The sequence below is a fragment of the Toxotes jaculatrix genome, chromosome 14, assembly GCF_017976425.1.
Source record: "Toxotes jaculatrix isolate fToxJac2 chromosome 14, fToxJac2.pri, whole genome shotgun sequence".
NCBI classification, from domain to species: Eukaryota; Metazoa; Chordata; class Actinopteri; family Toxotidae; genus Toxotes; species Toxotes jaculatrix.
In genome coordinates this window covers 16,265,775-16,282,111 of record NC_054407.1, presented here as the reverse complement: position 1 = coordinate 16,282,111, position 16,337 = coordinate 16,265,775, and the positions used below count along the sequence as shown (strand labels likewise).

Below are 16,337 nucleotides of genomic sequence, written 5' to 3'. Positions count from 1 at the left end.
AGTAACAGAAATTATTTATTGTGCAGTTTGTCAAACACAAACTGTGTATACATTAAATTGATCATAGAAGACAAAGGGAAGTAATAATATTAATGACTGTACCACTTTCATTTATGTCTTAGAGATAGTCTGAGACTTAGGCATTTATTTATTTATCTACTCATCAGCAGTTGGTATCTGCATTTCCTAAAAAGCCTTTGGATTGGGATGCAAAATGGGGTGACTATCAGCAACTCAAGACCACTGATTGTGGTTTGTAATAATCCAGACACATTAAAAATAACTATTTAAGGATATGACAGTATTGATTTTTTTTTTATTAAGATAGGATTTTGGCTAGATAATTTTTTTTTTTCCCAGATTTTTTTTTCAGCCAATGCAAGTTAAAATCAGTGGCTGTAATTTTGCAGGGGTATTTTTATTTACTTATTTATTGTTATTGCTCAGAGCATAGTCCTACAGCTTTCATGTATTAATCTACTAAAATGATGCCCAATAATAAAGTATATCAAACGATGAAAAGTTTTAGTTGGACAAAACACCACTAGAGCGTGCGACAACCCCCAAACTACCTCCTCTCTGCAGCAAAATAGGATCATCCACACACTGCAGCCTTACATTAACCACACCCCTTCTCATGTTGCAGCAAAACACTCGACGGCGTTTTCTCTCTTAGTTTCCCACAATACACCTGGAAAAGTACAGTGACGAACGCAATCACTGATGGGAAATTTGACTCTGTTTTACGAGTCGAATCTTTTGAACCTGTTCAATGGAATACACTTACTGGTCAGTTTCGTTTACTGATCCCAGTAGACTTACAAGCTATGAAGGCAATACAAAATGTAACGATCAAAGACTAAAACTGTATAAATAAAAACATGGAAATAAAAAGTTTTAATATACAGTACATTAGAACTGATACTATCCCTAAATTTCTTAATTTGATGAAAGGGACTTGATTTCATGGTGAAAGTAGTTTTATTGTAAGCAAAACGAATAACTGCTTAAGTAAGAATTAAAAAGGAATAAATAAATCTCAACAAATTAACGTTATGCTGCCTTAATGAAGGCAGTGACTGAAGAAGAATAGTAAATGAAAAAAGAAAAGTAAAAGCTTCACAATACCTTTAAGACAGATGCATTCAAATGTTAAAATAATAAAATTTGACACAAGGAACATATTTTTATGTAATTAAAATAAATTTACGTATATAAATTTCGCATAACTGTTTCGTTAGTTTTCTTTCAAAACTATAAAAGCAAAAAGTCAACCTAGCTACTCAAACAGAAGTGTTAAATTGTTTTCGAGTTGGGTCTCTGCTGCACGGATCGTTCACGGACTGCCCATCGGCAGATGACAACAACAAAACAGACAGAGCTACTGAGAGGGTGTTAGCGTAGTTAGCTACCTGAGATAAACAACTGGTGGTTTAGCCCGTGTGTTACACCATCTCGCCTTAGTTCGTCAAATCAGAAATTTTATTTTACAGCAGTATGAGTAATTTGTGCAACTAACCATGGTTGTCAGCTTTTCTGGTCTTGTTTAGCCTAGCTAACGTTAGCTAAGTGGCTTGCTAAGCTAGCTCTATGTATGCCAAGCTAAAACAGGTTAGCTAGCTAGCTTATTTGCTAGCTTGTTGGCTAGCCAGCTCGCCTAGGCGAGGTGGAGACCAAGAACAGGGAGATGCGAGTAAAGTGAGGTAAGGCCAACAAAATCGTTTACTTAATTAATTAAGTGTTGAATCTCATCTTTATATCAATATAGGTCTAAGCAGATGTTACCAGGTATTTTGACCAATCTTATTACATTTGTCAAAATCATCGACGTTAGAAATAGCTGCCCTGCGCTAGCCTGACAGCTGTATTAGCTAATAGCCAGTTAGCGCAGTCAGCGGTTTATTATTGACTAGCTAGCTTGCTGACTGCTCCCTCTTTGGCACTGTAAGTACTAGTGACTGGAGGCCTCGAGGTTAATGGCAACGATGAAGCGTTCCCAGTTCTATAAACAGCAAACATAAACATTTGTACCCGTGTAACTGAAAAACAGGAGGCCCGCAGATGTGTAAACCGCTAGTAACGGCAGGTACTTGACGTTAACTACCCGTTGACATTGTCTGTGAGATCAACTTAGTTGATAGGGTGTTGTATATTGTCATGCTAACATCAGTTAACATTGAGTGGTTAGGTAGCGCTAACTCTAGTTTATAATGTCTTTAACTTGGCTCTTCAGTTAGTGAAGACCTCTGACTCGCCGCTCTCCAGATGGACGTCAACAAATGTGAAGAAGTCTTATCTATTTTTAAGGCGGTTTTACTCTTTCCGTTAGACAAGCATATCCGGGGAATTTTTACATATAAAAAACTTGTCAGTAGCCAGGGACAGACAACATGGTGACTTCGCCACTAAGCTTAATTATTCAGTAGACAGAAGAAATTACAAGAGCCTTACAATGTTAGGTGGAAGGGGATTATGACATGGCGGCCTTTAAAGCTAATGATATGAATTATCTAAAGAGACTAACTGTAATAATATCCTTACACATAATCATAGCCTATATTGTATCTCAGAAAACCCACCATACATAAGTATTAGCCATGTTATTTTATGTTCATGTTTGTGTTTTTTCACAGGGTGGCCTTGAATGACTAAATGAGCAAGATAGGCAAGTGCGAAGAACTCTGGGAGATTCAACATGAAGTTGTATGTGTTCCAGGTCAACAACGGCAGCACACTGACATTTGACACTGATCTTGCTGTCCAAACGTAAGACACTGGTATTTTAACAACAGTTAGAAACTGTGGTCATTACATTTTGGCTGTTGTGACCTAAATACATTCTTACTTTATTTCAGTGTGCTGGAACTTAAACATGCCATCCAAGCCAAATACAAGATTGCAATTCAACATCAAGTCCTTGTTGTCAATGGAGGGGAATGTATGGCTGCAGAGAGACGAGTCTGCAGCTACAGTGCTGGCACTGTAAGTCTATACAATTTGTTATTATGTTTTTTGCCTTTAAGGTCTACACGTTGCATATGGGGTGTTCTGATAACTGATGTCTTACTGTTGATCTGTAGGAAACCAACCCCATATTTCTGTTCAACAAAGAGATGATCTTATGTGACCGGGATCCAACGATCCCCAAAACCACCTTGTCGATTGAGAGTGAGATTCAGGTCAAGGTGGAAGAGTCTCTACTGATGCCAGCTGTCTTTCACACCGTTGCCTCACGAACACAACTTGCTCTGGTAGTTATCTGTTTAAGTATAATGCAAAATAATTGTAACTAATCCATTAACGGTGGGATGCTCTTAACTTGTCCTGACATTATTTTCATGCCTCTTCAGGAAATGTTTGAAGTTGCCAAGAAACTTTGCTCTTTTTGTGAACGCTTGGTTCATGATGAACACCTGCAACACCAAGGCTGGGCTGCTATTATGGCTAATTTGGATGACTGCACTCTGTCTTATCAGAAGTTGCTCGTGAAATTTGACACCGCATACACAAATTATCAGCATGACTTGGAAGAAATTAAGGTGAAACTTACAAAGTAAGTGTTGCACAGGAGAACATGGTATTTTGGTCTTTGATAATTTTATCCAGTAGTCTGAAATACATAGACTTGTATAGTTATTAGTAATTAGTATCCGTATATACCTTTGCTGAAACTTTGAGTGATGTAATTGCAATCTAAGCTCTGTTAAATGACTTAAATAACAGTTAAAAACTGCAGGTAATAATATATTTCTGCTAAAAGAAAATGAGCTTGATCGACTTTTCTTATTAATACACATTTTGTTTTGATTACAGGTTAGGGACAGCAGTTTCTGTAATGGCTCGGATACCTCTGCTGGAAAGTTTGACAAGACACAGTTACAGAGAGAGCATAGAGAAGTCCAGTTCAACCCCAGAAAAGGATTCAGATGAGACTGAAGAAGAAAAATCCACTGACTCTGTGCTCTGCACTGCTGATGCACAGAGGACCTCTAAGTTATCAGCATCCTTCTCTGCTTCGGGGACAGCCACATGTGAGCCCACTGGTGACCAGGAAACAAATGAAATGACTGACAGTGGTGGGCTTAGAGCTGCGCTACTAGATGACGACACTCCAGAGTTCGCCAACCCGTCCTCCTTCAATGTCACACTATTAGACTGGATCAACGTGCAAGACAGACCCAATGATGTGGAATCAGTTGTGAGGAAATGCTTTGACTCCATCAATAGGGTGAGTCAGTGATGCATGAATAGACTTGTCACAGTAGTGTTCTAAAAATATAGTCATAAATTGTGGGGGGAAAAAATGTGTGGAAGTTTTCTTTAAAATGTTGTTTCTTTCAGCTTGACCCACGGATCATTCAACCCTTCCTGGCAGATTGTCGTGACACAATTGCAAAGCTTGATAATCAAAACATGAAAGCCATCAAAGGGCTTGAGGACAGGTTGTATGCTCTAGACCAAATGATTGCAAGCTGTAAGAAGTTGGTGAATGAACAGAAAGAACTTGCTCAGGTACGTAGGGTAAGAGATAAACGCTATTAAGTTACTTTCTCCATCTTCTGTTTTTCAGGAATTGTGCTTACATGTGTTCTCTTGCAGGGATTTTTGGCCAATCAGAAGCGGGCTGAAAACCTGAAGGATACGTCTGTTCTGCCTGACTTGTGTCTGAGTCACACTAACCAGCTGATGATCATGCTGAACAACCACAGGAAGCTGCTAGACATCAAAAAGAAGTGCACCACTGCCAAACAAGAACTTGCAAACAACCTTCAAGTTCGACTCAAGTAAAACACTTCTTTCCCAATATTAATTGCCTGTTGTTCTTGTTTCGTAACTCACTGCTTTGTGTGCATAGTGATTCTGGCTTATTCTGTTTAATTTAGACTTACTGGCTTTCAAAATTCTGAAATCAGGGGAATCACATTCACAACATTAATTGTGGTCATGATTTTGCAATAGATGGTGCTGCTATGTGATGCTTCACGCAGACCAGGACGGCGAGAAGCTTCAGGCTCTACTCAGACTTCTGACAGAGCTAATGGAAAGAGTGAGAGTGGTGGACGCCCTCAGCACTGTGCCCCAGATGTACTGCTTGGCGGTGGTGGAAGTCGTCAGGAGAAAAATGTTTATGCGCCACTACAGAGAGGTCAGTTCTAAATGCCATTATTGGACACTAATAGTGCATCCAGACATAGTGATACAATGAGGCGAGCTCTTTTGCCTCCCTGAATCTGTATCTTTTTGGATGTGTTTAGGACTGAGTACATAATTTGCATATTCAACTCTAATTGGGCAGTTGTTCTATGACTTTGCCACTATGATGAAGAGAGAACAAACCTATTATGTTGTTTACTGGTGCTTGACAATTGAGTTCATTTTAAACTTTGTGTTTTTAGTCTTTTATTTTTTGTTTTGGAGTGAGTGCTTAATTTGCTATGCTTTTACCTTCCCGTATCTAACATTTCTGAAATGGTAAACGTAACAAAATATGATAATACATGCCTGAGCTGGCAAGATAAGCTGGCGTATTGGTCCTGTATGGTCACTGAAAATAGAACTGTGTCGTGGGTCTTTCTGCCATTTCATGTATCGCATCCTATTTAGTGGGTTTATGAAGAACTTGTGGTTTACCTATTGGGTTTTCCAGAGGGCACGTAGGTGTATATATTAAGCTTCAACTGATGATGGCTGTCGTCCTTCCTCTTTGTATTGCCGTGTCCAAATGCCCTGCAAGTGTGGGAAATAGTCGAAAGCTAGTAATGGACTTTATTTTGCTCATATCTGTCTTTTTTTTTCATAGATGGTTTTATTTTTTGACAGTTGATGATGCAAGAGGAAACAACCCCGTTGTATTTCTTTGTTTTCTCTCTTTTTCTTAAAAAATGTTTGAAATATTTTCCCATTCTGGTTCTTTTGAATTGAAACTAGATCATCTTTTTATTACAATTAAACATGTTGCCTTTTCGGAGCACAGTAGCATTAAAAATGATGTTATGGAATTTCACCAAGCCCTGAAAATTGACATTTAGAGAAACACAGTTGTCACTTTGTTGTAATAAAGTCTTAACAATTCATCTTTTCAGTGGGCTTATGCACTTGTGAAGGATGGCAAACGACTGTACGAGGCGGAGAAGTTCAAAAGGGAATCCTTTGGGAAACTCTTTAGTAAGTGTATTTTGACAATGCAGCTAATGACATTTGTTCCATGACTGTGCAGCACAACATGTTTCTGAAAGAACCAAGATTGGTCTTGATATATTTACTTTTTTCTTTTCAGGGAAGTCTTTCCTCAGAAATCGTTTGTTTAGAGGACTTGATTCATGGCCTCCAACATCATTCTGTGTAAGTGTGAAAGTGTTTGCAAGTGTTCTGACCAAGTTTGTCATTATCATTTGTATTATGTCCACTGTATTTTAAAGGGTCTCTTCTTTTGCTCTGTTTATTATTGTTTATAGACACGAAAGCCCAGAAGGTTTGATGATGAACTTCCAGACATCTCACTTGAGGACCTGCAGTACTTGAAATCTTGTTGTCCTGTAGAGGTGCAGCCTTTCCTTATGTAAGTCACTATCCTGTCAATAAATGGTTTTAGGAATAACAGTGTTAGATATATAAAAAACTGTAATGACATGTCAGAGGATGTGGTGAATAAAAACAGGTACATTTGGAAGTCAATGTCCATTTCTAAAACAAATGAATGTATTTTTAATGTGTTTTAGCAGAACAACAACTTTGTAAGACTTCTGATTGTGTTATCATATGTTTCACATGTATTCAGTGCTCTTATTTCTACTAAAGAAAAGACCATAGTCCTGATTGATTTTGAGTCGCTTGAGGTTTAACACAGGACAGTTATCCAGCTAATTTGAAAATCTTTGAATAGGCAGTTTCTAATTTCTTCTTTTCCCCACACTGAATCTTTAAAAAGTAGTAGATAATATGTCAAGCCCATGAGCAAACCATTGTAGATGAACACTATAATTTCGCACACCCAGTGTATGAGATCATAGTTGGTAAAATCATACTGGACATGTTTGGTGAGGCAGGGCGGGGTTGCCCAGCTGTAGGATATATAGCCTTGATGTTAAAGCTCTAAATTAAGTTTTGTGTATATAAAATTTTATTGCTTGTTTTGGAGCCTTATCTTGTGTCTTGGAAATAGGCCGGAAACCCAGTTACTATAGCACTAACTTGCAGATCTCTGCCCTGAACTGTATTGTACTGAAAAAAAAATCTCAACAGAGTTAAATACACTCTTCATATTTTTTTTCCTCAGGGTTCCCACAATGTGTGACTTTGAGCCTTTAAATCATCATGTAGAGACACTTCACCAGCTGGTCCAAGCAGCACAGAGTGTGGATGAAATGTCTCAAACGATTACTGACCTGTTAAGCGAACAAAGGGTAATGACACCTACATCAGCAACCTCTGTTTTTGTTATTGAGAAAGTAAAAATTAAGATAGACTGATAACTTCTAAAATTAACATTGGTTCTTATACATGGTTCTTTTATACAGAGTTAAAGCCAGAAATAGATTTTATGCATAGTATGGTTTTACTTTTGCTTTTATCATTTGTGTAGTTTGTAAGTTTCTCTTTCTCTCTTTTCATCTTTTTTTGATATTCAAGGCATCCTATTTTCAGAGCGCTCAGAGATCAACCATGCAGACCCCACAGTCTGAAAGTATACCTGGGACCACCACACCGATGTCCTCCAAAACCCCTTCCTCTCTCAGCCTTCAGGGACCCAGCTGCCAGCCCTTACATGTTCCTGTCCCAGCTCCTCTAGAGGACTTGTCTCCAGACAGCATTGATGCACAAACATTTGACTTTGAAACCATTGGCCACCCAAACATGGATCCGGTCCTGCAGCAGGGCTCCCTTGACCTGGATTCTCTAGCGGAAAGCCCTGAATCTGACTTCATGTCTGCTGTTAATGAGTTTGTGATTGAAGAGAACTTGACTTCTCCAAACCCCATCAGTGACCCTACTAGCCCTGACATGATGGTAGAGTCTTTGTACTCTTCAGTGATAAACGCCATTGACAACAAGCGTATGCAGGATACCACTACACTAGAGAGGGAGAACTTAAGGGTCACTGTCCTCAAACAAGTTATTGACAAGTACCGGTCTGCTGCAGAGGAGTCCCACTCCAACTTAAGAAGTGTGAAGGATGACCTCTATCACTTACGAGGTCTTGTGTTAAAAGAACAACATGACTTTGGCTTTGTCCTGAGGAGTATGACCACAGAGGTGCGCAACATTGTGGACAACTTCTGCCAGACCCATGACCTGGAGCTGCAGGAGCAGCATCAAAGTGAGCTTCTCTCTGTTCAGCAAGAGCTTGAGAAGCAGGTTCAGACACTAACAGAGGAAAACCAAGTAAACCAGAGTATTGTCAGAGACGTCCAGCGCGCAATGCTGGAGCTGGAGGGGCTTATGGAGCGCAAAGAGAAAGAACTTACTCAGCTCGAGCATGAGAGAGAGCGATGGGTTGAAACAGAGAGTAGCCAGACGGCTAGGATCAAAAACCTGGAGCAGATGACCACTGATCAGTCTGAAGAGATCAAGACACTCTCAGCTTCAAGAGAATCCCTGGCAAGCCAGCTTGAGAATCTGCACTTTGAGATTGAACGTGGCCAGCAGAAGATTCGGCAGGAGTTGGAAGTTGTTGAGCAGTCTCACTTAAAGGAGCTGGAGGATAGAATGAAGCAGGAACACAAGTCAGAACTGGAGACCATTACCAAGGATAACAAGGAGGCTCTCGAACATCTGGCAGCTGAAAACAGAGCAAAGTTAAGTGAGGCAGCTGATCACCATTCCGCCGCTCTTAGAGAAAAGGACAACCAAATCAAGGACTTGGAGGCTCGTATTACTGAACTTGCAGAACTGCGCTGCAAACTTGAGGTGGAGCTAGCTCTGAAAGAGTCAGAGACTGAGGAGGTGAGGCTCTTATTTGAGGAGGCTAAGATTCAGCAGGCTGAGGCTGTGAAGTCTCAGGTAGAAGCTGAGACCAAAGTCCTTCGTGAAGAGCTGGCAGATATCAAAAAACAGCTTCAGGTAAAAAATGAGGAGTATGAAGTGGACCTAGCAGAGCTGAGGACTCTCATGAGGATTGAGAAGGACCACTGCATCTCAGAGCTGGTGGACAGACATGAGGAGGAGACTATTTTGTTGCGCAGCGAGCTCTCCTCCCTGCAGCAGCAAGCCCAGGATGCTGAGAGGAACCATGCTGAGCAGCAACAGAAACTTAAGCAGAAACTAGACCAGCAAGTGGCCATGAGTGAAGAAAAAGAAAAGCAGTTGAGAAGCTTCCAAGAACTGGAGCAAGAGCTGAGAACTGTCATCAGCAAAATGCAGGCAGAAAACGACCTGCTGTCTAAAAAACTAGAGCAGGACAGACAAGCAATTGAGAAAGCTTTAGAAAAAGAAGAGGCCCTTAAGGTTGCATCACCAGATGCCTTTAAAGACTTAGAGCGGCAGAAGGAGGAGATGGAAAAGAGACTGTTAGACAAAATTAAGCAACTTGAGAATGAGCTTCATGAGAGACAATCCTCAAAAAGGTAAATGCCCGATCACAATAACAGACACACCGCATATAGAAATCTAGCATGGGTTTGTGGGTTTTTCACATAATAAAACCTGACTGGACTGTAGTTGATGGTTTGCCTAAATTTAATGTGCCTACATTTAAAATGACACACTGAAAGGAAGTCTGGGATCTGATATGTAATCATGCTTCTATACTGTTGATTAAGAATGAACTGTTGTTAGACTTTGTGCGTGTTTGCATGTTCAGATTATGTAATTACCCTGTCAGAATTAAAGTTTATTGTGTGGCTTTCAGTGATGAAGGGTTGTCGCTGCATGCTGAGGGGCGTGCAGATGCCGGAGCACCCCTGTCTCTGGACTCAGCACTACAAGAGAGGCTGCAGCAGGAGAGGGCCTCCCTGCAGTCCCAGATGGAGCTCCTGGAGAAGAAGAAGAATGAGGAGATACAGAACCTCAAGACGTCACTAATCGCAGAGCAGCAGGTTTTTATTTTGCCTTTAAATAGGCTGGAAAAGTACTGTGTCTTGTCACATGTAGTGATAACTAAATTGTTTATGTAATATTGTAAAAAGATACATCATTAGCATAATTGATGATATGTTGTCCCTAATAGCAAACGGTTAATATGTATGTTGTTCACTTTGAAATGCACTGAGATCCACTGAACTGCAGCATTTAAAGGTAAACAGGGAAATTTATATTTTTGTCTCTCCAAATCATATCTATGTGGGTAAATATTTTAAACACATTTCAGTATAATGCAATACAGTTCCATAATGATAATAAAGTTTGATCACCACCTTCATTAAAGTAGGATGTATTGCAGGGCTGTTGTATTAGCCTGCATTTGTTTTGAATAGGTAAGCCTGATAAACCGTCATGTTCATAATTATCTTATGCACTGAGTGACCATTTACATAGTAATATTCTGATACAGCAATGAGTACTTACTTTCTGAAACCTTTAATTTTTAATAGCTGTCACTCTCAGCCAGTTGCACTTTATTTCAAGTTAAGCCACACACATCTAGAGATCAGGCATTTTTTTATTAATTTGTCCAGCAAATCCACTTTTACTGTGCTGGCACTAATCTCAGCCTGTCTGGCTGCTTTATGCCAAAGGGGCAACAGAAAGATGTTTTTACTCTTACTCTTACTTTTTACCCTTTTTTTGTATCTCTGTCATGGAGATATCAGACCTCTTTCTGTTTCACCCCACTTCATATTTTATGCTGATAAGACTTTTGTTTTTGCACAAAGTATTACATAATTCAGCTGTTGTTACCAATTTTATGAAAAAAAATCATTTCCTTTTTTTGTCATAATAATTGGTGAAAGTATCAGATATGGAACAATACTCAGTCACACAGATTTGTAAAAATCAACAAAGCATCTGTAACTCCCATGGCTGCGAGCTGATCCGAATCCTTAGAATTTAGCAATTAAAAAGCATCCTCTCAAATCATTTGTGCTTTGATACAAATTCTCTTTTGTGACCAAAATAGCTGTTTAACTTGTTAAAACTCTAAATGGTCATGTTTTTTTCCTGTTTGTTTTTCCAGACTAATTTCAACACTGTTCTAACCCGAGAGAAGCTGAAGAAGGAGCAGATCATCAATGAGCTCACAGAGAAGTTGCGGAAAGTTACCCAACAGCAGGAGAAAGACAAAGGTGAGTGCTGTGCACACTGAGCTCTCTCAGAGGAGGGAATTATTTTTTTTATGTGTAATGAAAGAATTGTGTCTTTAGAAATGCTTTAAATAAAGAAAAGTTTTAATCTTCCTAATATTATATCTAATAAATGCTCACTATCTTTTTCTCTACTGATTACTGCCATTTTTTAAGAATCGCCAATCTTTGAAGTTTTTTGGTTAGATTGGCATTTTGTGCCTGTCAGTGTTCCTTATTTATCTTCACTTGTTGCAGCTCTGATAGAGACATTGTCTGAGGACCGGGCTAGTGTCATGCAGGAGAAGAAACACTTGGAGGAAGAGCTTAATCGCCTGCGCAGCACAGCACTGGTCTCCTCTGCCTTCTTCACTCCCAACCCATCAGCTCAGGAGGTGACAGAGGCCGGAGCGGCAGCAGCAGCAGCTAGAGCTCTGCCCGTTGCTGGGCCCTGTTCCTCTGAGCCCATGGCTGAAACGGACAGACTGGCCTCTGTGGCCGCCATTCGAGATGACGAACATGTCGATTCAGCGGTGGAAGCCAGCATGGTCACAGTCCAGTAAGCATCTTTTCTGCAGTAAATATTGTGTTGTAGATAGTTTGAGATATATTGTAGTGATTGTGATCTCACCTGGTTACTAAGAAGAGATCTGGCTATTTACATGCATTTTTTTTGGCCTGATTAAAGGTCTATGATGACATGGATTTGGCCAGTCAGTGCATTTTTCCCTTCACCATATATTATTTTTGAACCAAGATTGACAAATTACAAGTTGCAAGTACTGTGTGATGATGAGAGATTTTTTTTAGGTCAGAGTGTTTTGACAGCTCACTGAAAGGAAAATCTGTGTTGAGGAGAAGCACAGAATTTTTTTTACTGTGTGTCTGTTTATGTGTGCATGTGTCTGAATTTTGCAAATAGCCCAGTGTTCAAATGTGGAAATTGAATTGCTTAGATTTTACTTGATGGGAGGACATACGAGTCTGAGCAGACGTCTCTTTTAATTTCTGTGCCTTATTGTTACTATGGTACTTTCCCAGTTCCTTGTGTTTGCCACATGCATCTCTTTAGAAATTTCTTACATACAGTTCATATACTGTACACAGTTCAGACATCAGGTTTCTTCTTGAGATATATAACTCTGGTGAGCCGGGTTTTCTCTTTCTCTTAACCTAGCAGAGGAAACTGTTTTCCTTGTTTATATGATGTTCAACAAACCAAGTTTCTGCAGAAAGCTGACATTTACCAGTGTACTGAGAAGTGTGTGTAAACCCAGTCTTGGGCAATCAAACATGAACTGTGCTGATTTACTGCACTGAGTCTTTATCTTCAGTGCAGAAAAGTTTTCCTAAAATGGTAAGAGTGTAGTGCCATTCTCTAATCTGTCATTTTGCATTTACCCACTTACAGTGAAAACAAAGTTGAAAAGGTGACTAGAGACATATTTTAATCCTTGAAAGAATACAGGATATCTATCTGCTTTTTTTAATGCTTCTCAAGAACAAGTTTATTTAGCAGTAAAGAGCAGACAGATACCCATTCGGTTATGTGTTCTCGGTATTTCTGGGTATTTTTTCCTATGGCACCGTTTTTGCTGCCCTTTGGTTTTTACCAAGGACTTAATTCTGAAAACCTGCATTTCATCTAATGTTGTTTTCTCGGCTTATTAGTCTTATACACAACAATACAATATACAATAAACCCATGTCAAATTTAGAGCAGACCTGAGGGGGCTGCAGTTACACAGAGTAGAGAGATGTCTAAGTTATGATGATATGAAATTGGTTGCTAATCACAGACAGACGCGTTTGCATTATTGAAGAAGAATTTCAAAAGCCCATGACAACATTGGGTACAGTAGCCAAAAGTGGATGGACAGAGGACATTTGACAGTGGAAGGAAGGCAGGCTAAGATCAGACTGTGTAAGTGTTTCATAATGTGAAAATTATCATTTTTTTCCTCACTCCAATCATTTTTCATTTCCACATAATCCATAGTTTTTGTTGACATTCTGCAGAGGGTAATTCTCAGTAACCTGATGTTTTCTTTTTGTAGCGACAATATCCTGATGTCAGAGGAGAAACAGCGGATACTCTTACTTGAGAGGGTAAGCAAACACCTTAATCGTTCACATTGCATTTTATGTGCAAGAAGCTGTGTTTCTGGATGTCTCTATCTGTTTAATCAATCTAATATATGTTGCAGACTTTACACATGAAGGAAGAAGAAAACAAGCGCCTCAGTCAAAGACTGGTCAGTTAATTATCATCACTATGGGCTATGTCACACCTGCTCCACTAGGTGGCAGTAGCATCAAAGAGGAAAATCCTGACCCAGGAGGCCAAAGAGCTCAGTGAAGACAAATGCATTTTCAGGAAGAGTGTCATTAGAATGGGTAGAGGGATGAATTTTAGTAAAATTACATGCTTGAAACACAAACATATTCTGTATAAGTATTAAAAATATACTTTTATGGTTTGAATAGTTCGTGTAATCAGCCCTGACACTGCCTGATTTTTTTAAAAAAAAGGACACAACTGAGATTAGTTTTAAAATAATTCTGTCAATAGAGTGAAAGTACAAATACTAATTACTAAGCCTGTTTCTTGCAAATCTCTAGTCAGACAGATGTTCTAATAAGTCCTCTTGGAAGGCATTTGTAGCCTATGTTAGCTCTTCTCTGTAACATGTGTAATGTTGCCCTAATCCTTTTCTTTATAGATGTCTCAAAGCATGTCGTCTGTGTCGTCACGGCATTCAGACAAGATCGCCATCCGAGAGTAAGTGAATAAAATCAAACACATGGCCTTAACATGTGAATGCTGATGAGATTCTTTTTTAAAAATATATTTTTAACTAAAACTCTGACCACCATTACATGCAGTAATTATACACATTATTATATAATTACCATTAATGTGTTGTTTTTTTCTGTTAGCAGTTTGCAGAACTCTGTGTGTCATCATCCCTTTGTCTCTTTGTCCATCTTTTAATGTTTCAGCTTCCAGGTAGGCGATTTGGTTCTAATCATCCTGGATGAAAGGCATGATAACTACGTGCTGTTCACAGTCGGTCCCACCCTCTACTTCCTCCACTCAGAGTCTCTAACTGCACTGGACCTCAAACCAGGTCAGCTTCGTTCAAACCTTCTGTGGCTGTGATGAGAACTGTAGTGTTGGAAATTCTTTTATGGTTGACAAATAAAATAAGGAGTTATCGGTATCAGTATAGTTGTTAATCAGATTTCATATTTATATAACAATGATTTTGCATATGTGTTCTCTCACGAAAAAATGGAGGTTTATGCTGTATTTTTGCTTTGCTTGCGATTTGCATCATAAGCCTAATGTTACACACAGAGACATTTATTTGTGGTTTACTGAGTGTTCTATGAGTATTTGTTTAACGAGTCGATTTGTTTTGTTGTTTAGCATCAGGGACCTCAAGACGGCCCTGGGTACTTGGAAAGGTGATGGAGAAGGAATATTGTCAGGCAAAAAAGGTACAGAATTTAAAGTTATAAAATCTTGAACTAACTGATGGTTTTTAAGAAATATTTGAGAACCAAAATACTGACATAGACAAAGTGTGGTCCTGTAAATCTTATTTTATTTTTTAGTAACAATTTCTACTCTGGGTTTGGATTTATTTATTTAGATGTGTTGATTTGATTAATGTCAGTGATAATCTTATGTTGATGTATGCCCAATCTGAACCTTTTCTCTTTCTTAAAAAGGAAAAAACAAAACAAAAAACTTGTCTCTTTTTCTTCCTCAGGCCCAGAACAGGTTCAAAGTTCCTTTAGGAACCAAGTTCTACAGAGTGAAAGCTGTTCCATGGAACAGAAAAGTATAATAGCCAAGTAATGAGCTAAAATGTATATTTATATTGATTAACTTTTGAACAGGAACTTCACATCATAATTCATAACTTGAACATAAATTGAAAGACCTTAAAAATGGAAAGAATTAAGATCATCATCATACTATTTTGAGTTTCAGTTCAAAATCCCACCTGCTACCACAATTTTTGTTTTCTTTTAAACCCAGATTTGTTATTGTGGACCAAATGCTATTAACCTTATTAGGGCAATGCCCTATACACTGTGGCATTATGCCATTTGACCTGTGTGTAAAATTGAGCAAAATTTGGATGTTAAATATTAGTTCTCATTATCAGCATTTGTCCTTTTGTGGAAAATACTGTGTCATTATCAACATAATTAAATGAAAATATACATTTATTATAAATGTTTATGGAGGAATGTTCATGGCATGCATATTGATATATTTTCTTTGATTTACTTATCCAGATAAATGTTGTAGTTGGAAATGTAGTTAATGCTGTTTGTTACTCACAAAGCAGTATGGCCCTCTGTCAATACTGAAATGTACATTATGGCTGACTGATGAAAACAGTCGTCTTTGCAATCCTTGAAATGCACTTTCAAAAACAATGCTTTTGTTGATTTGAAAAGGGAAGTAATTGAGCTGTCAGAACTAAGTAAATATATCAGCACAAACTTCTCACTATCATAGAATATTGATATGTAGAAAGGAATACTTTGTGACTGTGTTTCATTATCGGAAGACATTGTACATTATCCATCAAATCACACATGTAACAATAAATGACTGTATTGTAAAAGATAGAGTTTTGAAACAATAAAGGATTGATCCCAAACATATTCAGCTGTTTCCGTGATGGCCAATTATGGCTTCATATCCGGGGATTATATTTGATTCTAAAAATGTAAATTAAACAATCGGATTCACCCTTAAAATGTTCATTAGGGAGTGAAAAGTTTCCATGGCTCATGGACAAATACTAATTTACTACACCAGGAGACAAATCTTCATTTTTGGGAAGACTTTCCTCCTGGAAATGAAGATTTCTGTATTAAGTAATGAAAAAAACATTTTATTATAGTTTGTTATTATGAAACAAAAAAGAAAAAAAAAACACAGTAGTGACTTTTAGGGCATATATAGTAAATAGCTTTTTAATGATGCTTTCAAAATTTTCCGGGGGATTCAGGCGTCAGTGTGGAATAGCACAATATAGTGTATTCATTTGATTTAGCATTTTTGCTTTTGTGGAAACATTAATGTTGGCA

The 16,337-nt window shown here is 38.5% G+C and overlaps 1 protein-coding gene across 1 annotated transcript; it reads left to right on the top strand.

The window, feature by feature from the left end:
• Positions 1 to 1,376: 1,376 nt before the first annotated feature.
• Positions 1,377 to 15,908, top strand: rb1cc1 (RB1-inducible coiled-coil 1). Its single transcript, XM_041054725.1, has 23 exons — positions 1,377 to 1,703; positions 2,634 to 2,766; positions 2,856 to 2,982; positions 3,081 to 3,251; positions 3,351 to 3,553; positions 3,814 to 4,228; positions 4,342 to 4,512; positions 4,600 to 4,784; positions 4,960 to 5,146; positions 6,084 to 6,165; positions 6,278 to 6,342; positions 6,456 to 6,559; positions 7,277 to 7,403; positions 7,630 to 9,563; positions 9,848 to 10,034; positions 11,114 to 11,222; positions 11,478 to 11,778; positions 13,277 to 13,328; positions 13,427 to 13,474; positions 13,943 to 14,001; positions 14,223 to 14,350; positions 14,653 to 14,723; positions 14,999 to 15,908. The coding sequence occupies exons 2-23, from the start codon at positions 2,696 to 2,698 to the stop codon at positions 15,074 to 15,076; spliced, it is 4,875 nt and encodes a 1,624-aa protein (XP_040910659.1). The 5' UTR covers positions 1,377 to 1,703; positions 2,634 to 2,695; the 3' UTR covers positions 15,077 to 15,908.
• The last annotated feature ends 429 nt before the right edge of the window (positions 15,909 to 16,337 follow it).

Coding starts and splice junctions, on each gene's coding strand:
- rb1cc1 (XM_041054725.1), top strand. CDS start 2,696: ATGAAGTTGTATGTGTTCCAGGTCAACAACGGCAGCACACTGACATTT. Junction 3,554..3,813: donor ATTAAGGTGAAACTTACAAA/GTAAGTGTTGCA, acceptor TTTTGATTACAG/GTTAGGGACAGCAGTTTCTG. Junction 6,560..7,276: donor GAGGTGCAGCCTTTCCTTAT/GTAAGTCACTAT, acceptor TTTTTTCCTCAG/GGTTCCCACAATGTGTGACT.